General features: G+C 46.9%; 1 protein-coding gene across 1 annotated transcript in view; it reads right to left on the bottom strand.

Annotated features, from left to right (window-relative positions):
* STAG3 (STAG3 cohesin complex component) overlaps positions 1 to 27,963 on the bottom strand; it is a 125,935-nt gene that overhangs the window by 21,788 nt on the left and 76,184 nt on the right. Inside the window, exons 16-24 of the mRNA XM_069762503.1 lie at positions 23,520 to 23,612; positions 23,211 to 23,300; positions 22,927 to 23,127; positions 22,649 to 22,719; positions 6,482 to 6,569; positions 6,329 to 6,409; positions 4,307 to 4,399; positions 2,994 to 3,162; positions 1,773 to 1,891 (exon numbers count right to left, since the gene is read on the bottom strand). Of these exons, the coding sequence (XP_069618604.1) occupies positions 1,773 to 1,891; positions 2,994 to 3,162; positions 4,307 to 4,399; positions 6,329 to 6,409; positions 6,482 to 6,569; positions 22,649 to 22,719; positions 22,927 to 23,127; positions 23,211 to 23,300; positions 23,520 to 23,612 (1,005 nt within the window). The remainder of the gene's footprint in view (positions 1 to 1,772; positions 1,892 to 2,993; positions 3,163 to 4,306; positions 4,400 to 6,328; positions 6,410 to 6,481; positions 6,570 to 22,648; positions 22,720 to 22,926; positions 23,128 to 23,210; positions 23,301 to 23,519; positions 23,613 to 27,963) is intronic.

The raw sequence follows: 27,963 nt of genomic DNA, 5'->3' as shown, positions 1-27,963 counted from the left end.
TGGAAGACCCATTTCCGCCCAAGCTTTAACTTCCTGGCTGATGTCTTGAGATGTGGCTTCAGTATTGCCACATAATCTTCTTTTCTCATGATGCCATCTATTTTGTGAAGTGCACCAGTCCCTCCTACGGCAAAACAATCCCACAACATGATCCTGCCATCCCCATGTTTCACAGTGGGGATGGTGTTCTTAGGCTTCCAAGCTTCTCCCTTTTTCCTCCAAAAGTAACGATGGTCATTATGTCCAAAAAGTTCAATTTTAGTTTCCTCAGACCACATGACATGTCTCCAAAACTTAAGGCCTTTGTTCCTGTGTGCATCTACAAACATTAATCTGGTTTTTTTATGTTTCTTTTGGAGTAATGGCTTCTTCTTGGCAGAGTGGCCTTTCAGCCCATGCTGATACAGTACTCGTTTCACTGTGGATATTGACACAATCTTACCAGCTTCCGCCATCATCTTCCCAAGGTCTTTTGCTTTTGTCCTTGGATTGATCTGCACATATCGGCCCAAAGCACATTCATCTCTGGGACACAGAACCCATCTCCTTCCTGAGCGGTATGATGGCTGGACATTCCCATCTTGTTTGTACAGATGAACAAGGCTTAAATTGTACCCAAGGATGAGCCAGACTTGTGCCAGTCCAGAATTCTCTTCCTGATATCTTGGCTGATTTCTTTAGACTTTCCCATGATGCTACACAAAGAAGCAGTGTGTTTCAGGTGTGCATTAAAATACATCCACAGATGTGTCTCTAATTAACTCAGATGCCATGATCATATAGGCAGTGCAGAAATGTTTAAAGGCACAGTAATCTTAGTGTTTGTAAACTTTTGACTTTGCAGTAAGTGATAAAAATGCCTTAAAACATTCTCTCTCTTCTCATTATTCTGGCATCTGGCAAATATTAATAATTATGGTAATCCTAAGTGACCTAAAACGGGAAAGGTTTATTCTGATTTCATGTCAGATATTGAGAAAAATATAAACATGTGTCTTTATATATAGTGGATGGAAACTTCTGGTTTCAACTGTACTCAATTTTTTCATCCCCACACTTGCCAACAGACTGCACAGCCCTAATCCCTGCCTACAGACTGGATTCTGTCACTCTCCCTGCTCCTGCCACTCGCTCTCCCTTCTTAGACTAAATGCAGACTGTATGTGATACAAGCGATTAGCCCTTAGATGGGCTGTTAGTACGATGGCTCGGCCTCAGTATCTACACTACAGGCCTCTGACTCGTTATAATGTGCACACACAGGCCTAGACAAGCACTCTGTCCACCCCAATATGAAGTGTCATAGAGCTGTGCAATGGCGTCAGTGTGCCGAGCTGGCGGTGCTTGTCCTTTTATATTCCCTGACGATGTCACACGGCCAGCCAATCACAGTAATGCCACAACCAAGATGGCTACGGCATAACAGTGACTCACAGGCAATCCCTGTATGCTTTTTGGCTGCGTAACATGCGCCAAAGATGCAGGGCGGGGAGTCCAGTTTTACATTGAGCACCGTCCGTTACTCGCCAAGTAATGAGCACCGTGATCCTCGAGTGATAACCGAGCACGTTCGCTCATCCCTAGTAATATCACAATCCAAGCGCACCCCACAATGGCAGCCCACCTCAGGTGCCCCGCTGAAGAAGCTGCGAGGGGTTTCTAGGCCGCTCTGTCACTCTAGTTCACCAACCGTCGTACCATAAGATTTTAGTAGATGAGTCCCATGGCCGTGCCCGGTTATTTTACCCCTCTACAACCCTGGCGACTCCAACCTTTAAATAGTACTTGAAGATTTCGCTGGCAAAGCGCAGCTCCAGGGCGTTGTGCAGGACCATCTTGCAGTATCCGGCCAGGAGCACACGTCTGTTATGGAGCCGATGGATTTTACTCCCTTCGTCCTCTAAGGGGAAAGACAATAAATACCGGTATTTTTCAATGACTTTGTTCTGTGCGATGGCGGCACTGTTCACATTTCCTATGTTCGGCAGAGTTTCCACAACGCCGAGGGGCACCGGTGCCAGCTGTGCTATACAGCCAGCACTCAAGAGTGACGATCGTGATCGGGGCAATCTCGGATCGCCAACAGACAAAGCTGCGGTCAATCATGACAGCGGCATCTCAGGGGTTAGAATTAGTCTCGTGACGGAAGCCCCTCGTGTCCGCCATATTTCTACATCTATAAAACCGAGAGATCAGTTAATTATGCAATGGACTGCGATACTACAGGTTTACGTTCCATATCGGGGACTAATAAAAGCTGTAAAAACATGAAAAAATAAATTGTAAAAAGTAAAAGTTGAAATCCCCTTAGTAAAAAATGTAATTACAGAAGTAAAACTAACAACAAAATATCAACATATATATATATATATTTTTTTTTAAAAAGCGGAATAGCTGGATTTTAGTTGCTTCCTAAAAAAATGGTGAAAAAAAAAAAAAAAAAAAGATCAGAAAGTAGTGAGCGCACCATTAAAATCTACGGATCTACACAAAAAAAAACAAGCTGTGAAACCATCTATTTTTTTTTTTAAACAGTTTTTGTTTTATAGCAACACATAAGTTACACGTGAATTTCCAGCTTGTTTTTATGGCAACAGTGAACGTCCTAAAAACAGAACCCAAGAAGCAATGGCAAAGATTCAGTTTTTTTTTCCCCCAAATCCACCCCGTTTTTCACTACATGATATGGTCAAGTGAATGGCGTCATTCCAAACAACGACTCGTCCCGCAAAAAAAAAAAATAATAATTAAATTATGGATTTAAAAATAATTAAAAAACAATGGCTGCGTTTAAGGGGTGAGAGGGATCATTTGGCGTTGATCAATCACCACCACTAGAGGGATCACACGAGCTTACTGCAATAATAAGTGCCCAGGGAGCTGCATGGCTCCCCCTAGTGGAGAGTGGGTGTTATACAGTGGATTTGGAGAATGGCAGAGTACGGAGATATCTGAGAACCATCCATATCTTATTGCTCCCGCAGAACACGCACCGCCGTCCTCATCTTCAGAGTTGGTGAACACGTGATCGACGAGGAAGCCGGCCAGCTCCGCCTGGAGAGGAACCTCTGCAGAATAGGAGAGTGTCTGCAGGTAGGATCGCTCGCCGTGGCCGACGTGATTGTTGAAAACCACCAGGAGATCACTGAGCAGTATAAAAGTCTGCAAAGGAAAACAGCAAAAAAGGATCATGATGAAAGTAGGAATCTATCACTGAACGGTTCCTAATACATCGCTCTTGGGTATGAAACTTGATCCCTTGGCATAAATCTCAGGAGATATCTGCAGCCACCACTAGGGGGAGCTCAGTACACAGTGTTATTGTTTTCAATGCGCAGTATGCAGTGAGCTCCCCCTAGTGGGGGTTGAAGGTAACCACATTTTCTATTTTAGCGTTAAAATACTTTAGTAAGATTGGTTTTAAAAAAAATAATACAGAAGATTTATTTCCTCCTGCAGTAAAAATGCTTTACAGTAATAGGATACACACGCTATGATTTCACAGTGAGTCAAGTTATGTATATCAGGCTCTGCAGTCCAGAAACAGACAGGACACATGGAGGATGAGCTACTCTTATATACAAGCAATTCTGTAATTTACTACTTATTAAAATTTTCAGCCGTTCGTGAGATATTACCACTTTTCTTTTGTTTACACTTCGTTGCCTTAGAGACCGACCACTGCTGCAAGACAGCAGAACAAGCTCCTATCTATTAAAATAATTCCCAGGTCAGTACGGATGACAACTATCGACTTGTTTTTTTTCAAGCTGAACAGATTATTTTATTGATATATATTTTAATAGCTTAGATTTTTTCAGACACGATACCAAATATATTAACTTTATTATAATGGAAGAAAAGTGGGTCAGTGTAATTATATATATATATATATATATATATATATATATATATATATATATATATATATATATATATATATATATATATATATATATATATATATATATATATATTATACACACACACATTTAAAAAACTTTAATTTTTTTTTAGTCCCTTATACAATATACTGAAATACCAGGTAATGACAACGACGTCACTTAAATGCCGCTGTTAAGAGACGGACATCAGCAATTCAAAGGTTAATGTGCAGCGATCGGAGCTGGCGCAGATCACTGCAGACCTAGGCAGATGGCGGCCATGGAGCACAGCTGACATCGGTCAGGTACGGGGCAGGATCGGCTCTGCAGCCGCTTCACACCATCCTTCACAAGCTACTGACAAAATGAAAACATAAATATAAAAGCGCAATGATGGTGGTCCGATAGTGGTGGTCCATTACCTGCTCTCTCACGCTGCAGTGAACATCAGACAGGAGGCTCTGACACAGGGTCACAAACAGGACAAGATTCTTCTGTAAAGCGTCCAGCGAATCCTGATCAGTGAGAGAGCAAATAACAGAGAATGTCCTGCTGCACAACCGCACCGCAGGGAACCAGGGACATGCAGGGGAAGAAGGTGGACGCGAGACGGGGCTATACAGGGGACTGCACATTATTAACCCTGGAACTGTGCACCGACATACCCTGTATGTACACGGCAGGAGGAGCGTGCACCAACACACCTTGTATGTCCACGGCAGGAGGAGCGTGCGCCGGCATACCGTGTATGTACACGGCAGGAGGAGCGTGCACCAACACACCTTGTATGTACACGGCAGGAGGAGCGTGCACCAACACACCTTGTATGTACACGGCAGGAGGAGCGTGCGCCGGCATACCCTGTATGTACACGGCAGGAGGAACGTGCACCGACATACCCTGTATGTACACGGCAGGAGGAACGTGCACCGACATACCCTGTATGTACACGGCAGGAGGAACGTGCACCGACACACCTTGTATGTACATGGCAGGAGGAGCGTGCACCAACACACCTTGTATGTACACGGCAGGAGTGTGGACCGACATACCCTCTATGTACACGGCAGGAGGAGCGTGCACCGACATACCCTGTATGTACACCGCAGGAGGAACGTGCACCGACATACCCTGTATGTACACGGCAGGAGGAACGTGCACCGACACACCTTGTATGTACATGGCAGGAGGAGCGTGCACCAACACACCTTGTATGTACACGGCAGGAGTGTGGACTGACATACCCTCTATGTACACGGCAGGAGGAGCGTGCGCCGACATGCCCTGTAAGTAAGTACACGGCAGGAGGAGCGTGCACCGACATACCCTGTATGTACACGGCAGGAGGAGCGTGTGCCGGCATACCCTATATGTACACAGGAGGAGCATGCGCCGGCAAACCCTGTATGTACACAGGAGGAGCGTGCGCCGACATACCCTGTATGTACACGGCAGGAGGAACGTGCACCGACATACCCTGTATGTACACGGCAGGAGGAACGTGCACCGACACACCTTGTATGTACATGGCAGGAGGAGCGTGCACCAACACACCTTGTATGTACACGGCAGGAGTGTGGACTGACATACCCTCTATGTACACGGCAGGAGGAGCGTGCGCCGACATGCCCTGTAAGTAAGTACACGGCAGGAGGAGCGTGCACCGACATACCCTGTATGTAAACGGCAGGAGCGTGCGCCAGCATACCCTGTATGCACACAGGAGGAGCGTGCACCGACATACCCTGTAAGTACAAGGCAGGAGGAGCGTGCACCAACATACCCTGTATGTACACGGCAGGAGGAGCGCGCGCCGGCATACCCTATATGTACACAGGAGGATCGTGCGCCGGCATACCCTATATGTACACAGGAGGAGCGTGCGCCGGCAAACCCTGTATGTACACAGGAGGAGCGTGCACCGACATACTCTGTATGTACACGGCAGGAGGAACGTGCACCGACATACTCTGTATGTACACGGCAGGAGTGTGCACCGACATACCCTGTATGTAAACGGCAGGAGCGTGCGCCGGCATACCCTGTATGTACACAGGAGGAGCGTGCACCGACATACCCTGTAAGTACAAGGCAGGAGGAGCGTGCACCAACATACCCTGTATGTACACGGCCGGAGGAGCGCGCACCGGCATACCCTGTATGTACACGGCAGGAGGAACGTGCACCGACATACTCTGTATGTATACGGCAGGAGTGTGCACCGACATACCCTGTATGTACACGGCAGGAGCGTGCGCCGACATACCCTGTATGTACACGGCAGGAGGAGCGTGCACCAACATACCCTGTATGTACACGGCAGGAGGAGCGTGTGCCGGCATACCCTATATGTACACGGCAGGATGAGCGTGCGCCGGCATACCCTGTATGTACACGGCAGGAGGAGCGTGCGCCAAAATGCTCTGGATCTCTGGATACCTTACCTCTGAGGGCTGGACCATGGAGTAATGAGACAGCTCCCATAACAGGGAGAAGTGACCACAGACGAGTGCCGGCACCACAATCTGTAGGAGAGAAGATGCTCAGTGCCTGGTAATAATGTCCTGTAGATACGCCTCGGACACCGGACTCATCACCTGCTCGGGAACCTCCGACGTGTCTATCGCCTTCTCCAGAATATGACAGCAGGGATCAAACAACTCCCATCGGGTGAGATCATGAGCGCTGTAGTGAAGGAGGGAGGAAATTGGCTTACTTACCTGTAACAGCCGTCTCTCGTCCGTACATTGGGGGACACCAGCCCTTGGGTTATAGCTGCTGCTAGGATTGCACTTCTCACCACCCTGTCCTCGGCAGGAATTGAAGGTGTGACGGGACAACCCTGTGGCCGCTGTGCACAGTGCACACCTGTAGGGCAGGGACTTTGTGAGGAATAACCCATGACGCCCTCACCACCAGGTTTGACTGGGTCAATAAGAATGGAACATTGAGTGGCCGACATCGTCTATCACAAATCGGGTCCAACCGGCCATGGGGACGCTGGATGCCAGCACATCGCACCCAGTACCTTCTGGAAGAATGAACAGGGAATCAGCCGGCCGGCAAGAGGTGGCTGGAGAGAAGTACATACGCAAGGCTCAGGCTATTCCGAGGGTGTAAAGAGATTTTTTTCATAGGATAGGAAGGAGAGGGACAAAATGAGGACCATGCTATATCCACGCTAAGGTGGAGGACTACCTTTGCAAAATCTTGAAAGAGGAATAAGAAAACAATTGTAATGTAAGTGCTGGCCACCGAAAAGGAACATAGGGGAGAAGGGTCCATGGAGGGGCTGAAATGGAAGAAACTGCAACACCTTAAAGACCAAACTGAGATCTCATGGACTTGTCGGTAAGAAGGAACAGCGTGGAACTCTACCAACAAGATAAAGTCTGCAGCTGTCGAGATAGTGGACACATCTGCCCCCTGAGAAGGCTCAGACTGAATCCAGAGTCCAGGATATTCTGAGAATAGAGGTAGCCAGAAAAGGGAGATCAGAAAAACACAACGTCTTCCAGGTGCTCAATGAATGATTTCCAAGCTTTGAGCGCGGTTCAGAAGTCACGTTCCAATAACCTCCAGCAAGTAAAACCGAGGCTACAACAAACACAATGTAATGAGCCTCAGCGGGAGGCGAGTGGAAGAAAGGGCCCTAACAAACTAGTCAGAGGAAGAAGCCAGAAGGACGGCTATGAGGCTGGAGGCTCAGCACAGGGGCCCTAACCACTAACGAACTAGTCAGAGGAAGAAGCCAGAAGGAGGATGGCTATGAGGCTGGAGGCTCAGCACAGGGGCCCTAACCACTAACGAACTAGTCAGAGGAAGAAGCCAGAAGGAGGACGGCTATGAGGCTCAGCACAAGAGCCCTAACACAGACGAACTAGTCAGAGGAAGATGCCAGGAGGACGGCTATGAGGCTGGAGGCTCAGCACAGGGGCCCTAACACAGATGAACTAGTCAGAGGAAGATACCAGAAGAAGGATGGCTATGAGGCTGGATGCTCGGCACAGGGGCCCTAACCCCTAACGAACTAGTCAGAGGAAGAAGCCAGAAGGAGGACGGCTATGAGGCTGGAGGCTCGGCACAGGGGCCCTAACACAGACAAACTAGTTAGAGGAAGATGCCAGAAGGAAGACGGCTATGAGGCTGGAGGCTCGACACAGGGGCCCTAACAGACGAACTAGTCAGAGAGGAGGATACCACTGTCAAGGTGAAAAGATATATCTTCATACACTTTTTGTACTTTATATTCTTATGCTGTGAAACAATAAGTTTTCCCCTTTGCTTGCTGATGCAAATGTAACTGTATTTAAGATGGCTGCCAGTATTCACCTTTGCCCTAGTTTCGTTTCTGAAAAGTATCACTTCTGCTGAAATGGAAACCTGAGTGACGTGGAGAGAGGAGGATCCACCAGATGACGTCAGGACCAACCAGAAAGACCGGATACTAGACACATATTGCTTAACTCCGCCTAACCCCGCCTATTGCACGCCTTCCCCTCATAGAGCATATAATGCTGTGTATCAGGAAATAAAGTTCAGTTGCTGTGACGTTGCCAAACTTGTAGAAGCACGAGCATGAGATTGAACCAGCACTTTGTCTGACTCATTCTTACCCGGTACCAATGCTCATAGTCTAATTTGGAATGACTGGTGAATGAAGGGTATTGTCGTGACGACCCCGACAATTTGGCGCAAAAAACGTGGGGCGTGGCCGGCGATCAGAAACCCCCTGGACCCATCCCTGGACGTCCGTGGACAACACCCGTAGTGGCTGACCTCGAGGACTGGTCACCCTCCAAACACGGTAAGTGGAGATCACATACTCTTTATGTGTCACACTTGCTAGTGTTTCAGCCGTTATTGGTTTGTCTGTGGTCTCCTTGGGTCCGAGGGGTGACCGGTTGAGTGGTGAGACCGAGCGCGATCCCGTGCCACGCTTCAAAGCAGCAACTGAGAGACGTGGCATTCTGCGCGTCCTCGTGTACACCATACCTCCTTCACCGGTCATCGTACTCCATTCAACCACCCTACCCGTGACTATTGTCTAGTAGCGAAATAGAGTGAAAGATTGAGAAAGTTGTAGATTGGGGGGCGGCTTAGAGAAAGGGATAGGAGACGCAGCCTCTGATATTGTATAGATAGGCAATTAAGACGTCCCGAAAGGGGACCACCTACATTTCTGTGGAAGGCTCTTACTGGGAGACCGCCTCCCAACGGTTTAGAATATCGTGACAGGACAGACTGTAATCACTGATGTTCAGGTTAGGGACAAGAAATATCGAGCGCGAGGCTCTTTATTCATAGTACGTTGAACGAGAGGTTCCGTGCTTTAGGACACAGTGTTGTTGTCGTTGTCAGCGGCCTGAGCTACAGCAGGGCGTAGTATTCTGTGAGTCATGTTGCGTCTCTTAAAGCAGAAGAAGTCCATGCCCCACAAGTTAGATGAGGATGCTGTGGAAGTTAAGACAATAGTAGAGACACGGGAGGGCGAGAAGGCAGTCAAGAATGTTGAGAAGTTGTACAAGCATGTAGGATTGCCCTCGTCAGGGAGATTGCAGCTGTCTACATGGCACAATCTCATAGAGAACAAAAGGGACATGTTGAAAGATAAAGGATTGTTAGAACAAGCGCAAGCTCATTTACGAGTTGCGCGAGGCTTAAAGAATGAGGGATGGAAAGAGGTTGATGGAGAGGGAGGATCAGAGGATGCAGAGCCCGTGTTTGGTTATAAAATGCCTCAATCATTGGTTCTTCTAAGGTGTTCTGGCATATGAATTGTGTGAAGGTTTTGTAGAAATTAATTAAGTCTGAGAACTGCTGTATTCCGTTACTGTGTGTAGATTTTTAAGATACCCGATGGGAGGGGGGAGTCAAACAGCTGGGTTATTGTTTTTTCCTTCCTGTGCTGAGGAATGCTGTGATGTTCTCATCTGTTCTGTGTCTCTGGTATGGAGGGGGCAAGTCGCTGCGTTCTCTTGGAATTTTCTATCCTTGTGTAGTATGTGCTGGGAGATCTGTGTTTTGTTTAAAGCAATAGTACAATATTGTATTGAATTAGAAAGAATTATTGTAAGTTTAAAGTAAAATATGGTGTCTTGTTTTAGAAGGAAACTTGTAAGTGATAGTTTGGTTATCAGTGTGATTGAAAGATTGGTAAAAGATTCACCTGCTTCAAGTTGAGTGGTTGATATATAGCAAATTAAGGAATAACAGAGGACGTGAATTTGGATTTGTTACTTTGAAAAAGGAAAGTTGTCTATTACTATGACAAAAAACTGGATGTTTGTGGTGCAAGAAGGAACTGAGAAAGTGATTGAGGGTAATGTGTTAGAAAGACAAATAATTAAAAATAATAATCTAAAACAGGGGGGCTCCCTGTTAGGTAATATGGTCCCTCCACAGGAAATTAAGCCTCTTCTCCAGACTGTAAGCTCTGTGCACCTTAACCCCAAAGCTCCAATATATCCTGGGTTGCCAAAACTCAGTGCGCCCCCACCCTATGATCCTGCTGGGTGGATTTGTGATGTATGCAGAGTTACTAATTCTCAGTGGAGAGAGGTCTGTTACAATTGTGAAGCAAGAAGACCCGGAGTTGTTGCCCCCACCTTTCCCTTGCTAAACGCTGAGGGCACTTATTATCAGCCACAGCCAGCACCAGTCCCTGCGATGCCTAGCATTGCTAGTGGTTATGAGTATCCACCCCCTCCTACTTTAGTTACCCGATTCAGAAACATCCCCCATGTCCTTCTATAGACAAATAGCAGCGAATCGAGAGATTTATTCCACTCCCCGGAGAGATCTGTTACACTTACTACATGTGAAGGCTGGAGAGGAGTATTTTCCAATTATTGAGGGTGGCATAATGTATAATGTGAACAGGGGAACCTATGAGAGTGGTGTTGATTTCTGTAATGCTTTAACCCCTTCATGACCCAGCCTATTTTGACCTTAAAGACCTAGCCGTTTTTTGCAATTCTGACCAGTGTCCCTTTATGAGGTAATAAATCAGGAACGCTTCAATGGATCCTAGCGGTTCTGAGACTGTTTTTTCGTGACATATTGGGCTTCGTGTTAGTGGTAAATTTAGGTCAATAAATTCTGTGTTTATTTGTGATAAAAACGGAAATTTGGTGAAAATTTTGAAAATTTCGCAATTTTCACATTTTGAATTTTTATTCTGTTAAACCAGAGCATTTTGTGACACAAAATAGTTAATAAATAACATTTCCCACATGTATACTTTACATCAGCACAATTTTGGAAACAAAATTTTTTTTTGCTAGGAAGTTATAAGGGTTAAAATTTGACCAGCGATTTCTCATTTTTACAACGAAATTTACAAAACCATTTTTTTGAGGGACCACCTCACATTTGAAGTCAGTTTGAGGGGTCTATATGGCTGAAAATACCCAAAAGTGACACCATTCTAAAAACTGCACCCCTCAAGGTGCACAAAACCACATTCAAGAAGTTTATTAACCCTTCAGGTGCTTCACAGCAGCAGAAGCAACATGGAAGGAAAAAATGAACATTTAACTTTTTAGTCACAAAAATGATTTTTCAGCAACAATTTTTTTATTTTCCCAATGGTAAAAGGAGAAACTGAACAATGAAAGTTGTTGCCCAATTTGTCCTGAGTACGCTGATACCGCATATGTGGGGGTAAACCACTGTTTGGGCGCACGGCAGGGCTTGGAAGGGAAGGAGCGCCATTTGACTTTTTGAATCAAAAATTGGCTCCACTCTTTAGCGGACACCATGTCACGTTTGGAGAGCACCCGTGTGCCTAAAAATTGGAGCTCCCCCACAAGTGACCCCATTTTGGAAACTAGACCCCCCAAGGAACTTATCTAGATGCATAGTGAGCCCTTTAAACCCCCAGTTGCTTCACAAATTGATCCGTAAAAATGAAAAAGTACTTTTTTTTCACAAAAAATTTCTTTTCGCCTCAATTTTTTCATTTTCACATGGGCAATAGGATAAAATGGATCCTAAAATTTGTTGAGCAATTTCTCCCGAGTACGCCAATACCTCATATGTGGGGGTAAACCACTGTTTGGGCACACGGCAGGGCTCGGAAGGGAAGGCGCGCCTTTTGACTTTTTGAATGGAAAATTAGCTCCAATTGTTAGCGGACACCATGTCGCGTTTGGAGAGCCCCTGTGTGCCTAAACATTGGAGCTCCCCCACAAGTGACCCCATTTTGGAAACTAGACCCCCCAAGGAACTTATCTAGATGCATACTGAGCACTTTAAACCCCCAGGTGCTTCACAGAAGTTTATAATACAGAGCCATGAAAATCAAAAATAATTTTTCTTTTCTCAAAAATGATTTTTTAGCCTGGAATTTCCTATTTTGCCAATGGTAATAGGAGAAATTGGACCACAAATGTTGTTGTCCAGTTTGTCCTGAGTACGCAGATACCCCATATGTGGGGGTAAACCACTGTTTGGGCACACGGCAGGGCTCAGAAGGGAAGGCATGCCATTTGGCTTTTTAAATGGAAAATTAGCTCCAATCATTAGCGGACACCATGTCGCGTTTGGAGAGCCCCTGTGTGCCTAAACATTGGAGATCCCCCACAAATGACCCCATTTTGGAAACTAGACCCCCAAAGGAACTAATCTAGATTTGTGGTGAGCACTTTGAACCCTCAAGTGCTTCACAGAAGTTTATAACGCAGAGCCATGAAAAAAAAAAAAAAAATTCTTTTCTCAAAAATGATTTTTTAGCCCGCAATTTTTTATTTTCCCAAGGGTAACAGGACAAATTTGACCCCAAAAGTTGTTGTCCAGTTTCTCCTGAGTACGCCGATACCCCATATGTGGGGGTAAACCACTGTTTAGGCACATGCTGGGGCTCGGAAGTGAAGTAGTGACGTTTTGAAATGCAGACTTTGATGGAATGCTCTGCGGGCGTCACGTTGCGTTTGCAGAGCCCCTGATGTGGCTAAACAGTAGAAACCCCCCACAAGTGACCCCATTTTGGAAACTAGACCCCCCAAGGAACTTATCTAGATGTGAGGTGAGCACTTTGAACCCCCAAGTGCTTCACAGAAGTTTATAACGCAGAGCCGTGAAAATAATAAATGTTTTCTTTCCTCAAAAATAATATTTTAGCCCAGAATTTTTTATTTTCCCAAGGGTTACAGGAGAAATTGGACCCCAAATGATGTTGTCCAGTTTCTCCTGAGTACGCTGATACCCCATGTGTGGGGGTAAACCACTGTTTGGGCACACGTCGTGGCTCAGAATGGAAGTAGTGACTTTTGAAATGCAGACTTTGATGGAATGGTCTGCGGGCGTCACGTTGCGTTTGCAGAGCCCCTGGTGTGCCTAAACAGTAGAAACCCCCCACAAGTGACCCCATTTTGGAAACTAGACCCCCAAAGGAACTTATCTAGATATGTGGTGAGCACTTTCAACCCCCAAGTGCTTTACAGAAGTTTATAACGCAGAGCCGTGAAAATAATAAATACGTTTTCTTTCCTCAAAAATAATTTTTTAGCCCAGAATTTTTTATTTTCCCAAGGGCTACAGGAGAAATTGGACCCCAAAAGTTGTTGTCCAGTTTCTCCTGAGTACGCTGATACCCCATGTGTGGGGGTAAACCACTGTTTGGGCACACGTCGGGGCTCAGAAAGGAAGTAGTGACTTTTGAAATGCAGACTTTGATGGAATGGTCTGCGGACATCTTGTTGCGTTTGCAGAGCCCCTGCTGTGCCTAAACAGTAGAAAGCCCCCACAAGTGACCCCATTTTGGAAACTAGACCCCCCAAGGAACTTATCTAGATATGTGGTGAGCACTTTGAACCTCCAAGTGCTTCACAGACGTTTACAACGCAGAGCCGTGAAAATAAAAAATCATTTTTCTTTCCTCAAAAATGATGTTTTAGCAAGCAATTTTTTATTTTCTCAAGGGTAACAGGAGAAATTGGACCCCAATAATTGTTGCGCAGTTTGTCCTGAGTATGCTGGTACCCCATATGTGGGGGTAAACCACTGTTTGGGCGCACGTCGGGGCTCGGAAGTGAGGGAGCACCATTTGACCTTTTGAATACAAGATTGGCTGGAATCAATGGTGGCGCCATGTTGCGTTTGGAGACCCCCTGATGTGCCTAAACAGTGGAAACCCCTCAATTCTAACTCCAACACACCCCTAACCCTTATCCCAACTGTAGCCGTAACCCTAATCACAACCCTAACCCCAACACACCCCTAACCACAACCCTAACCCCAACACACCCCTAACCCTAACCACAACCCTAATTCCAACCCTAACCCTAAGGCTATGTGCCCACGTTGCGGATTCATGTGAGATTTTTCAGCATCATTTCTGAAAAATCCGCGGGTAAAAGGCACTGCGTTTTACCTGCGGATTTACCGCGGATTGCCAGTGTTTTTTGTGCGGATTTCACCTGCGGATTCCTATTGAGGAACAGGTGTAAAACGCTGCGGAATCCGCACAAAGAATTGACATGCTGCGGAAAATACAACGCAGCGTTTCCGCGCGGTATTTTCCGCACCATGGGCACAGCGGATTTGGTTTCCATATGTTTACATGGTACTGTAAACCTGATGGAACACTGCTGCGGATCCGCAGCCAAATCCGCACCGTGTGCACATAGCCTAATTCTAAGGTATGTGCACACGCTACAGAAAACGCTGCGGATCCGCAGCAGTTTCCCATGAGTTTACAGTTCAGTGTAAACCTATGGGAAACAAAAATCGCTGTACACATGCTGCGGAAAAACTGCACGGAAACGCAGCGGTTTACATTCCGCAGCATGTCACTTCTTTCTGCGGATTCCGCAGCGGTTTTACAACTGCTCCAATAGAAAATCGCAGTTGTAAAACTGCAGTGAAATGTGCAGAAAAACCGTGGTAAATCTGCGATAAATCCACAGCGGTTTAGCACTGCGGATTTATCAAATCATCTGCGGAAAAAATCCGCAGAGGACCAGAATACGTGTGCACATTCCTAACCCTAACCCTAGTTCTTACCCCAACATTAGTGGAACAAAAAAAAAAAAATTCTTTATTTTTTTTTATTGTCCCTACCTATGGGGGTGACAAAGGGGGGGCCCGCCATTTTGGAAGATGGCGGCGCCCAGCAAAGAAGACGGACGGACCCCGGGAGGCTAGGTAAGTATAAGGGGGGGAGATCAGGGCACGGGGGGGTGGATTGGAGCACGAGGGGGTGGATCGGAACACGGGGTGGGGAATTGGAGCACGGGGTGGGGGATCGCTGTGCGGGGGGGTGGATCGGAGCACGGGGGGGGGGATCGCTGTGCGGGGGGGTTTGATTGGAGCACGGGGGGTGTGATTGGAGCACGGGGGGAGCGGACAGGAGGACGGAGAGCGGAGCACAGGACGGAGGGGAGCGGACCACAGATCGGGGGGCTGGGGGGGGCGATCGGTGGGGTGGGGGCACATAAGTGTTTCCAGCCATGGCCGATGATATTGCAGCATCGGCCTTGGCTGGATTGTAATATTTCACCAGTTTTTTAGGTGAAATATTACAAATCGCTCTGATTGGCAGTTTCACTTTCAACAGCTAATCAGAGCGATCGTAGCCACGGGGGGGGGGGGGGAGGGGGGGGGGGGGTGTGAATCCACCCCCCCTGGGCTAAACTACCACTCCCCCTGTCCCTGCAGGCCGGGTGAAATGGGAGTTAACCCTTTCACCCGATCTGCAGGGACGCGATCTTTCTGTGACACAGCATATGCGTCACAGGTCGGATTGGCACCGACTTTTATGACGCATACGTTGTGTCACAGGTCGGGAAGGGGTTAAAGGTTTGGGCACAAGATAGACTAGCGGACCAAGCTACCTCCCTCACAGATGTCACAGGACAAGGGGGAGACTGCCGAGAAGTTCTATGGGCGTCTTATGGTAGTATTTAAAGATTTGGGGTTTTCACTGTATAATAAAGCCCATTCACACCTTTTTGCAGTAGCTTTGATGTCCGAGCCTTAAATCTGAATTGAAAGAGGCAATAATGTCAGTCAGATTCGATATTGAGACTTCCATTCTGGACGATGCATTGAAAAAAAAAATAGTACAAAGTTTTCAGAAGAACTTAACCCATTCTGCATCAGCAGTGAAATTAGAGGTTAAATCAGCAGCTGCAGCGAATTTTGCTCACTCTCTAGCCCCCACCGCAGCTTCAAGGACGCAGCTCCATTCCTTATCAGTGGCCCACCAGACTCCAGCTCCTGCCCTCCTCCCACCTTACACAAATCCAGTCCCATACTCCAATATCCCTTTTTAACCCTATGTCTGGAAATCTCCCTCCCAAGCCCTGCCATGTTAATTCTCAGATCAACAGCTTGTTTTAATTAGAGTAGATGGCAGACCCAATAAATTTACTCTCACAAAACCCATCCCTGTGGGTCCTTTCCCTGAAGTTACTGCTCAGTTCGTAATCTCTCCCTCATGTCCGGTAAATTTACTGAGGGCAGATTTATTATCACAGTTCCGCTCCAGAATATAATTCCAAGATGATGGTCAGATGGTCCTTACATTATATAACCCCTATGCAGATGAACATAATGAGATGTGTATCTTACACGCCCTTTCCCAGTTTGCAAAAAATATGGGCGAGTGTTTTTAACCCTGGCAGTTAGAATATCCTTATGTCACGCTGCTTCAGTATGTGGGTAATCTTTTGTTGTGTGCACAGACAGAGCAGGAAGCCATTGTTGCCACTGTTAGCCTTCTCAAGTATCTGGCAGATCTGAACTGTCGGGTTTCGGCCTCGAAACTTCAGTTCTGCCTTGGTCAAGTGATATTTTTGGGTCACTGTCTCCTTCAGGGTGCCAGACACCTCACAGAAAAAAAAAAAAAATAGCCGTCAGCTACAAAAGATGAGACTGCACTCCAGCGTTTTCTTGGACCATGTACTTATTGTTGTCAGTGGATACCTGACGCATCCCGCATAATGCAACCTCTCTACAAGGCCCTGAAAGACGGTTCAAGATATGCTGATGATTTTGGCAGATTCCACACGGGATACACTGTTACTACAGAAGACACTGTATTGCCCGGAGCTGCACTCCCTCCCTCCCTGTCAGCACAGAACTTCAGGCTCTGTCTACTGCATGTGTTCTGGCCAAAGACAGGCGGGCTAATATATACACGGACTCACAGTATGCATTTGGTATTGCTCATGATTTCGGAGCCCTATGGGCCAATCGAGAGTTTGTTACTACTGCTGGGACTCCAGTGGAGAATGCTGAAGCTGTTAAAACCCTCATGGACTCAATCAAATTACCTACTCAGGTGGCCATTATCAAAGCTAAGAGAGCACGGTCCTAGGAACAGTCCACAGTCCTTTGCGGATATGCAAGCAAAAGCTGCTGCTCTCCTACCCATTGAACCACCCATACCAACTATGGTGAACACACGCTCTCAGCGTAAACAGTTACAAGAAACACTGACTCTACAGGAACCTGATGATCCACGACAGACTGAGGTTTTCTACCGGACCCCGCGAGACCGCTTAATGACGATGCAGAGAATGTCTCCAAAGGAAGAAGTGAAACAGTGGAAGGCTGATGGAGCACGCATGGACATGGTCTCTGGAAAAAGGACCAACTTGTGTGTCTCCCTAAGCGGATGTACCCTGCTATTGCCACGTGGGCACATGGGCCCACACATTGAGGAAAAAAAACAGGCCCTAGCCCTGGTACAAAAATTCTACTGGGCTCCAGGTATTTCTACAGTCCTGACAGCACTCAACCGTGCATGTAATATCTGTCAGACCTGCAATCCCGGTCAACTTCAACGTGTACCCCGAAACACCTTGCTAAGCCCGACTATCCTTTCCAAAGGCTCCAGGTGGACCACATCATGTTGCCCAAGTCTGGAAGTTATGAATATTGTCTGGTGGTTGTTGACATGTTCTCCAGTTGGCCAGAAGCATTCCCCGTTACCAACATGACTGCAAAAACCACAGCAAAGAAACTGGTGATGGAAGTTATATGCAGATATGGTGTTCCAGAAGTTGATGAAAGTGACCAAGGCCCGGCTTTTTCTTCTCATGTGTATCAGAAGGTTCTGACAATGCTTGGATCCACTGTAGCCCTCCATACTCTGTACCATCCACAATCTAGTGGGAAAGTTAAGAGGCTGAACGGCACACTGAAGGGACAATTGACCAAAATGATGCAGGAGACTACGGCTCCATGGCCAGGGCTCTTACACATTCGTACTACCCCTATTGCAAAACATGGCCTGTCCCCATATGAGATATTGTTTGGTGCTAGGTTCTCAGTTGCAAATTTTCAGTCTCAGTAGTTGTCAGAAGAAACTGACCGTGCTGTTCAATATGTTATTCAACTTAGTAAAAATGTTGCCAACACCCATGTTTTAGTTTCTTCTTCCCTTCCAGATTAAGCAGAAACCGATATTTGTCACAACTTGAAGTCTGGTGATTTTGTGGTTGTGAAAAGGCATGTCAGAAAACACGGACTAGAACCCTTGTATGACGGTCCCTACCAAGTCCTCCTCATTACTATGTCAGTAAAGCTGGAAGGAAGGCCGACGTGGATCCACGTATCGCACTGCAAGCTGGTCAAACAGACTAGTAGCAAATAAGGGGACATAATGTTTTAGTTTTTCGCATTTCCATTTAATAATATTGGTAACCGCATGGGACAGCCTAAATTCTCCAACATCCTTGAATAATAAGTTTGTACAATATCATGAAATATTAGTAGTACAGATGGGTATAGCCAATAAAATTGTCAGCTACACAAATGTGGGATAAATTGGTTAGGGCCACAGATTATCCAGATGATCAAATTTGGGATATATTGGATATACTTAATACTACGGTCGCTGTCCAAAACCAACTTATCATAGTCACTAATCAATACACTGTAGTACTGGACTACTTAACAGCAGCACAGGGTGGTATGTGTCAGGTTATTGGACCCACTAGAGTATGATGGCACTGATCCAGGGGAGATCCCCAAGTACGTCCCCCTCAAGAAATTAGACAATACCCCCTACTCTCAGATGAAGCCAAGAGATTTAGTTTAGGGACAGCAGGAGAACTCCATGTGAAGCTAGTGAAGGGTTCCGCTGCCTGGAGGCCTCTGACAAGGGGAGAGCTTCTGAGGTGTCTGGATGAAGAAATCCACCTCCCCTTTCCCCATCACATGGATAGTCTCGAAGGATCTTTCTTTTTAGGGAAAAACTTAGTGTTTAGGGGGGATTGTCAAGGTGAAAAGATATATCTTCATACACTTTTTGTACTTTATATTCTTATGCTGTGAAACAATAAGTTTTCCCCTTTGCTTGCTGATGAAAATGTAACTGTATTTAAGATGGCTGCCAGTATTCACCTTTGCCCTAGTTTCGTTTCTGAAAAGTATCACTTCTGCTGAAATCGATACCTGAGTGACGTGGAAAGAGGAGGATCCACCAGATGACGTCAGGACCAATCAGAAAGACCGGATACTAGACACATATTGCTTAACTCCGCCTAACCCCGCCTATTGCACGCCTTCCCCTCATAGAGCATATAATGCTGTGTATCAGGAAATAAAGTTCAGTTGCTGTGACGTTGCCAAACTTGTAGAAGCACGAGCATGCACTAAGATTGAACCTTAACTTTGTCTGACTCATTCTTACCCGGTACCAATGCTCATAGTCTAATTTGGAATGACTGGTGAATGAAGGGTATTGTCGTGATGACCCCGACACCACAAGGAGGACGGCTATGAGGCTGGAGGCTCGGCACAGGGGCCCTAACCCCTAACGAACTAGTCAGAGGAAGAAGCCAGAAGGACAGCTACGAGGCTGGAGGCTCGGCACAGGGGCCCTAACACAGACGAACTAGTCAGAGAAGATGCCAGAAGGAGGACGGCTATGAGGCTGGCGGTTCGGCACAGGGGCCCTAACACAGACAAACTAGTCAGAGAGGAAGATGCCAGAAGGAGGACGGCTAAGAGGCTGGAGGCTCGGCACAGGGGCCCTAACACAGATTAACTAGTCAGAGGAAGATGCCAGAAGGAGGACGGCTATGAGGCTCGGCACAGGGGCCCTAACACAGACAAACTAGTCAGAGAGGAAGATGCCACAAGGAGGGTGGCTATGAGGCTGGAGGCTCGGCACAAGGGCCCTAACACAGACAAACTAGTCAGAGAGGAAGATGCCAGAAGGAGGATGGCTATGAGGCTGGAGGCTCGGCACAGGGGCCCTAAGACAGACAAAATAGTTAGAGGAAGATGCCAGGACGGCTAGGAGGATCGGCACACCACGTCCATCTAGGTCAGTTGTAAGCGATGGGGAGAATTACTCCCTTTGCTTTAGTGTTAAGGGAAGGAAAGTGAATGGAGGGCAGATGTGTAGAAGTGTGGGCTGGTCCCAGTGGGTGACCAGAGCCTTGGAGTCCTGTGACCTGGGCATGCGCTATCTTGTGAATGAGGCTGGAGGACCCGGGGTTAATTTCTGGAGGACCCAATCTGTTTTTGGCTAACAAAATGGAGGTGTAGCGCCCATTGTCTGGGGTCTTCTGTGACTGAGGACATTGCCTGTCCCACTGCTCACTTCTCCAGTGTGGACTGACGAGAGGCGGCTTCTCCTGCAGATTACCACAAAATGTGAGCGGATTCTGTCATAGTCGCTTATCCGGGTCCTGAGCTGGTGATTCAGATGTCCTCCATTATGTCGTATCATCTGACAGGTCACCAGTAATGAGTCTGTAGAGACAGGGAGGCACAGCAAGAGAGAGGAAGGGAGACAGAGAGGGAGGGAGGCACAGAGAGAGGGAGGGGGAGGCACAGAGAGAGGGAGGGAGGCAGACAGAGGGGAGAACAGAGGGGAGGGAGGCACAGAGAGAGGAGAGAGGGGGAGGCAGATAGAGGGGAGAACAGAGAGGGAGGCATAGAGAGAGGGGGAGGCACAGAGAGGGAGGGAGGCAGATAGAGGGGAGAACAGAGAGGGAGGCACAGAGAGAGGGAGGCAGAGAGAGGGAGGGACAAGAGAGGGAGGGACAAGAGAGGGAGGGACAAGAGAGGGAGGGACAAGAGAGGGAGGGACAAGAGAGGGAGGCAGAGAGAGGGAGGGACAACAAGAGAGGGAGGCAGATAGGGAGAGACAACAAGAGACGGAGGCACAGAGAGAGGGAGGGAGGCACAGCAAGAGATAGGGAGGGAGGCACAGCAAGAGAGGGAGGGAGGCACAGCAAGAGAGGGAGGGAGGCACAGCAAGAGAGGGAGGCACAGCAAGACAGCGAGTGGCACAGAGGGAGGGAGGCACAGCAAGAGAGGGAGGGAGGCACAGAGACAGGGAATCACGGGCACAGAGAGAGGGAGGGAGGTACAGAGAGCGAGAGGGATGCACAGAGACAGGGAGGCACAGATAGGGAGGGAAGCACAGCAAGAGAGGCATAGAAGAGGGAGGCACAGAGGGAGGAAGAGGCACAGAGAGGGAGGTAAGGAGGCACAGAGAGATGGAGGCACAGAGAGAGGGAGGGAGGCACGCAAAGAGAGGGAGGCACAGAGGGAGGTAAGGAGGCACAGAGAGAGGGAGGCACACAGAGGGAGGCACAGAGGGAGGTAAGGAAGCACAGAGAGGGAGGGAGGCACAGATAGAGGGAGAGAGGGGCACAGAGAGAGAGGGAGTCAAAGAGTTCTAAAATGTTGATCAGAAGAGAGCCTCCATCGATGCAATGACCGACTCAGGAGATTAGTTCTCAGGTTGGGGTGGGTACATGGGCCACGGCATTGGTGCAGCAGGCAGAGACTAGACTAGAGACCACAGGTGGGCAGATGTAGACAGGACACAGGCAAGTCCAAATGTCAGCAAAGGAACCACAGACATAGTGCCAGAATGAATGTTTAATGTAAACAGAGTCAAACAGCAGCATAATAGCTTACTGCAACCAAGGGGTAAATGAAGGCGGTGAATCTCAGGGGGGTGAGCAGTGACATAAAGCCATCTGATAGTGGTGCACACCAAACATATCTTAATTCTGTGTGTCCTAATTAACCTTACACAGGTCTGGAGAAGACGTCACTGAGCCACACTGAGCAACTTACAAAAGCCCGACGTGGAGAACAACAGAGGGCAGTGACATCAAGGGGAAGGAAGCATGGACCGAGATAAGTACATAGCAGTTTCGGTTTAGCAAACCGCCTGTCAGGAATCCAATATCTTGGCGAGTCCTTTCTCTATTTTTGAATGTGAAAGATTTCGGTGAGGGCACCGAAAAAAAGCTACGTCTGGGGACAAAAAGGTTGGGGTCTTGGAGAGCATCCTTGGCTGCTGTTATTCGGTATCTCACAGAGGACACTCTGCTCCTCATCCAAGTCTGCATCTGACTGGGAATGTCTCCTGCCGAGTCTCCTAATCTCTAGCAGAGACGTCTGAGGGCTGCAGCCCAGCAGAAGACAAGGAAGCAGTAGACGCTGATGGCCACCTACAGCAGTCAGCCCTGAATGGATTGACTGGCGTGCAGCCTAGTCAAGTTTCGGAGATGGGCTATATTTTTAAAGCCAGAGGAAAATAAAACAGTATGAATGGAAAAGAATTAAAAAGAACCCCACAAAACTGCTGGTGTCTCAGCCTCCCGTTTATCTCAGTTGCTGTCGGACGGGTGCAGCGGGTCAGAGGAGCAAACTCTTCCATCACTTAGTGTCTGCCTGCGATCGGCAGCAGCTACAACCCCAGGTCTGAGTCCTCCAGTGACGGTGAGATGATGGCGCCATGTTATAGTCACTATGTGTATAATGACCGCGTGTTTCACCTGTACAGGGCAGAAAGTCTCTTCATGGTGGCTGCAGTATTGTACATGTCATCTTCATCTAGATCCATCACCTAGAAAAAGGAGAGAATGGCAGAAATGAAAAGCAGGGTGTATGCAAGTCTTCCACAGTGGTCATTGTTTCCAACAACCCCATAGCTACCGTTAGAGCACCAACCTCTGAATATTGGCAGCAGGCCCGCCCCTCTATTCAGTATCACCCTCCCACGCTTTAGGCGGATGTCCTAGTAAAACCTTCCTTTCCTCCATGTTCTCATCACCTGCAAAATGTCCGACAGGTGATTGTGGAAATGAGTGGTGAGTCTGTCCACTAACTGGCTGAGCACGATGTCCGTCCTCTTGGAGAACGCCAGGTCCGGGTCGCACAAGATGTACAGCGTACAAGAGCAGGCCTCCAGAACCTGCGGCTCTGTGTGCTTCTCAAGGATATCTTGCACTTGGGTCAAAAGAAGATCTAAATTCTGACAAGGAAAAGGAAGGGCTGAAGGTGAAGCACTGCAGGACAAGCCCTGACCTCCGTCCGTGGCCTCTCCGCTCTCCTCACCTTCTCCAGCCTCTCTGTAGAGTAAATCTCTAGTTCTAGGTACTGCACCACCTTCAGCAGAGCTCGCATCTTGTCTTCATCTGCGGAGAACTGGAAGCATAGAGGGAATTACCATCGAAAATGGGTCGGAAGAGACTAGAAAAACACACCGCTTGCCTTAAGAGATTTTGCACTTGTGGTTTGTGGCGCACTTTAAAGGAAACGAGATGCAAAAACTGCACACAGTTCCACCAAGAATCACCAGGAACTTCTCTTAGGTTATCTAATAACCTGTATTATAGTTCACCCTCATCATCTAGACGGTGGTACCTTGGCCAGGAGATGGGGTAATGTTAAGATCATGTGGCGGCTCAGTCGTAGCCTATCCTCAGAGTGAGTCTTCTTATCTTTCGCAGACAGGATCTAAAATGACAAATGGCCGTTGTCATTTCAACAAGACTTTTTGCAAACTATGTTGCCGATGTAGACACTATCAAAAGTGTCATATACTTTAATTACTAAAATTTAGGGAATTAGGAAGCGGAGACAAGTCCTTACAAGCAGCTGCTCTTTTATCATGTCTGGATCCGTTTTTGACAGCTTTTATCAGTCATGCAAGTGCAAAGTCCGGCTTTATTTCCCATAGTAAAACAGGCTGCCATTCTCCAGGTTTGTTTCTAATGTTTTATGTTGCCCTCCTCACCTTTAGGCTATGTGCACACGTAGGAAATGTGGTGCAGTATTTTCTGCACTAAATCTGCATCTGCAGATTTGATGCAGTTTCTGCGCAGTACAATGTAAATCAATGTGAAAAAAAAAGCTGTGCACATGGTGCAGAAAAATCTGCGCAGAAACGCTGCAGAAGTGCACAAAAGAAGCGACGTGCACTTCTTTGAAATCTGCAGCGTTTCTGCGCAGATTTTTCTGCACCATGTGCACAGCTTTTTTTTTCACATTGATTTACATTGTACTGTAAGTCACTGTGCAGTTCTGCTGCGTTTCTGCAGCAGAAAAATCTGCTGCAGTTCTGCACCAATTCTGCACTAAATCTGCATCGTGTGCACATACCCTTAGGGTTATGTGCACACAGAGTTAAGCACCTAAACAAAAACAGCTTAAAAATAGCTTGAAAGCCTCTTCCTGTTTATCTGTATTGTAAAAAAAACACTTTGCTGTTCACATTTTCAGATTATTGAGCAGTTCTTTTTGTCCCTCAGCTTTAGAAAAAAAAAAGGATGCATGCGTTAGTTCTTTGAAGCAGATGGATGGAAAAATACTTCAAACTAGGCACCATCCAATAAAAAGGCTGCAAGAAACAGTTCAGAACGAAAAAAGCTCTTCCAAAACACAATACAACACCTCTACAGGGGATGGAAAGCTCCACCAAAAACTCTGCAGAGAGGGAGAGCTTCCCAAAGTGATATTCACTAAGAAAACTTGTCAGTTTTGATAGTCACATTTAAAAAAAAAAAAAAAAAAATCGGTGTGCACATAGCCTGAACTACGTTTGGATTGCTCATAAGGCGGCCCACACCTTACTCTGCAGTGACATTCTAAGCGGTCCACACCTTACTCTGCAGTGACATTATAATCTATCCACACCTTACTCTGCAGTGACATTATAATCTATCCACACCTTATTCTGCAGTGACATTCTAAACAATCCACACCTTACTCTGCAGTGACATTATAATCTATCCACACCTTACTCTGCAGTGACATTCTAAGCGGTCCACACCTTACTCTGCAGTGACATTCTAAACGGTCCACACCTTACTCTGCAGTGACATTATAATCTATCCACACCTTACTCTGCAGTGACATTCTAAGCGGTCCACACCTTACTCTGCAGTGACATTCTAAACAATCCACACCTTACTCTGCAGTGACATTCTAAACGGTCCACACCTTACTCTGCAGTGACATTAGAATGTCACTGCAGAATAAGGTGTGGATAGATTATAATGTCACTGCAGAGTAAGGTGTGGATAGATTATAATGTCACTGCAGAGTAAGGTGTGGATAGATTATAATGTCACTGCAGAGTAAGGTGTGGACCGCTTAGAATGTCACTGCAGAGTAAGGTGTGGACCGCTTAGAATGTCACTGCAGAGTAAGGTGTGGACCGTTTAGAATGTCACTGCAGAATAAGGTGTGGACCGTTTAGAATGTCACTGCAGAATAAGGTGTGGACCGTTTAGAATGTCACTGCAGAATAAGGTGTGGACCGTTTAGAATGTTACTGCAGAGTAAGGTGTGGACCGTTTAGAATGTCACTGCAGAATAAGGTGTGGACAGTTTAGAATGTCACTGCAGAGTAAGGTGTGGGCCGTTTAGAATGTCACTGCAGAGTAAGGTGTGGACCGTTTAGAATGTCACTGCAGAGTAAGGTGTGGACCGTTTAGAATGTCACTGCAGAATAAGGTGTGGACCGTTTAGAATGTCACTGCAGAGTAAGGTGTGGACCGTTTAGAATGTCACTGCAGAGTAAGGTGTGGACCGTTTAGAATGTCACTGCAGAGTAAGGTGTGGATAGATTATAATGTCACTGCAGAGTAAGGTGTGGACCGTTTAGAACGTCACTGCAGAGTAAGGTGTGGATAGATTATAATGTCACTGCAGAGTAAGGTGTGGATTGTTTAGAATGTCACTGCAGAATAAGGTGTGGACCGCTTAGAATGTCACTGCAGAGTAAGGTGTGGACCGTTTAGAATGTCACTGCAGAGTAAGGTGTGGATTGTTTAGAATGTCACTGCAGAGTAAGGTGTGGATTGTTTAGAATGTCACTGCAGAATAAGGTGTGGATAGATTATAAACAATCCACACCTTACTCTGCAGTGACATTCTAAACAATCCACACCTTACTCTGCAGTGACATTCTAAACGGTCCACACCTTACTCTGCAGTGACATTCTAAGCGGTCCACACCTTATTCTGCAGTGACATTCTAAACAATCCACACCTTACTCTGCAGTGACATTATAATCTATCCACACCTTACTCTGCAGTGACGTTCTAAACGGTCCACACCTTACTCTGCAGTGACATTATAATCTATCCACACCTTACTCTGCAGTGACATTCTAAACGGTCCACACCTTACTCTGCAGTGACATTCTAAACGGTCCACACCTTACTCTGCAGTGACATTCTAAACGGTCCACACCTTATTCTGCAGTGACATTCTAAACGGTCCACACCTTACTCTGCAGTGACATTCTAAACGGTCCACACCTTACTCTGCAGTGACATTCTAAACGGCCCACACCTTACTCTGCAGTGACATTCTAAACTGTCCACACCTTATTCTGCAGTGACATTCTAAACGGTCCACACCTTACTCTGCAGTAACATTCTAAACGGTCCACACCTTATTCTGCAGTGACATTCTAAACGGTCCACACCTTATTCTGCAGTGACATTCTAAACGGTCCACACCTTATTCTGCAGTGACATTCTAAACGGTCCACACCTTACTCTGCAGTGACATTCTAAGCGGTCCACACCTTACTCTGCAGTGACATTCTAAGCGGTCCACACCTTACTCTGCAGTGACATTATAATCTATCCACACCTTACTCTGCAGTGACATTATAATCTATCCACACCTTACTCTGCAGTGACATTCTAAACGGTCCACACCTTATTCTGCAGTGACATTCTAAGCGATCCACACCTTACTCTGCAGCGACATTCTAAACGGTCCACACCTTACTCTGCAGTGACATTCTAAACTACCCACACCTTACTCTGCAGTGACATTCTAAGCGGTCCACACCTTACTCTGCAGTGACATACTAAACGGTCCACACCTTACTCTGAAGTGACATTCTAAACGGTCCACACCTTATTCTGCAGTGACATTCTAAACGGTCCACACCTTATTCTGCAGTGACATTCTAAACGGTCCACACCTTACTCTGCAGTGACATTCTAAACGATCCACACCTTACTCTGCAGTGACATTCTAAACGGTCCACACCTTACTCTGCAGTGACATACTAAACGGTCCACACCTTACTCTGAAGTGACATACTAAACGGTCCACACCTTACTCTGAAGTGACATTCTAAGCGGTCCACACCTTATTCTGAAGTGACATTCTAAACGGTCCACACCTTACTCTGCAGTGACATTCTAAACGGTCCACACCTTACTCTGCAGTGACATTCTAAACGGTACACACCTTACTCTGCAGTGACATTCTAAACGGTCCACACCTTACTCTGCAGTGACATTCTAAACGGTCCACACCTTACTCTGCAGTGACATTCTAAGCGGTCCACACCTTACTCTGCAGTGACATTATAATCTATCCACACCTTACTCTGCAGTGACATTCTAAGCGGTCCACACCTTACTCTGCAGTGACATTCTAAACGGTCCACACCTTACTCTGCAGTGACATTCTAAGTGGTCCACACCTTACTCTGCAGTGACATTATAATCTATCCACACCTTACTCTGCAGTGACATTATAATCTATCCACACCTTACTCTGCAGTGACATTCTAAGCGGTCCACACCTTACTCTGCAGTGACATTATAATCTATCCACACCTTACTCTGCAGTGACATTCTAAGCGGTCCACACCTTACTCTGCAGTGACATTATAATCTATCCACACCTTACTCTGCAGTGACATTCTAAACGGTCCACACCTTACTCTGCAGTGACATACTAAACTGTCACTGCAGAGTGCGCAGTTTACAGTAGATTGTGCAGCTGGGGCGTTGGGTACAGCTGTACGATACAGCCAGACTCCAGAGAAGG

This window comes from Ranitomeya imitator, chromosome 4 (genome assembly GCF_032444005.1).
Source record: "Ranitomeya imitator isolate aRanImi1 chromosome 4, aRanImi1.pri, whole genome shotgun sequence".
In the NCBI taxonomy this organism is placed as follows: domain Eukaryota; kingdom Metazoa; phylum Chordata; class Amphibia; order Anura; family Dendrobatidae; genus Ranitomeya; species Ranitomeya imitator.
Note: the sequence above shows the minus strand (reverse complement) of the source record. Positions and strands in the feature narration are given on the sequence as shown.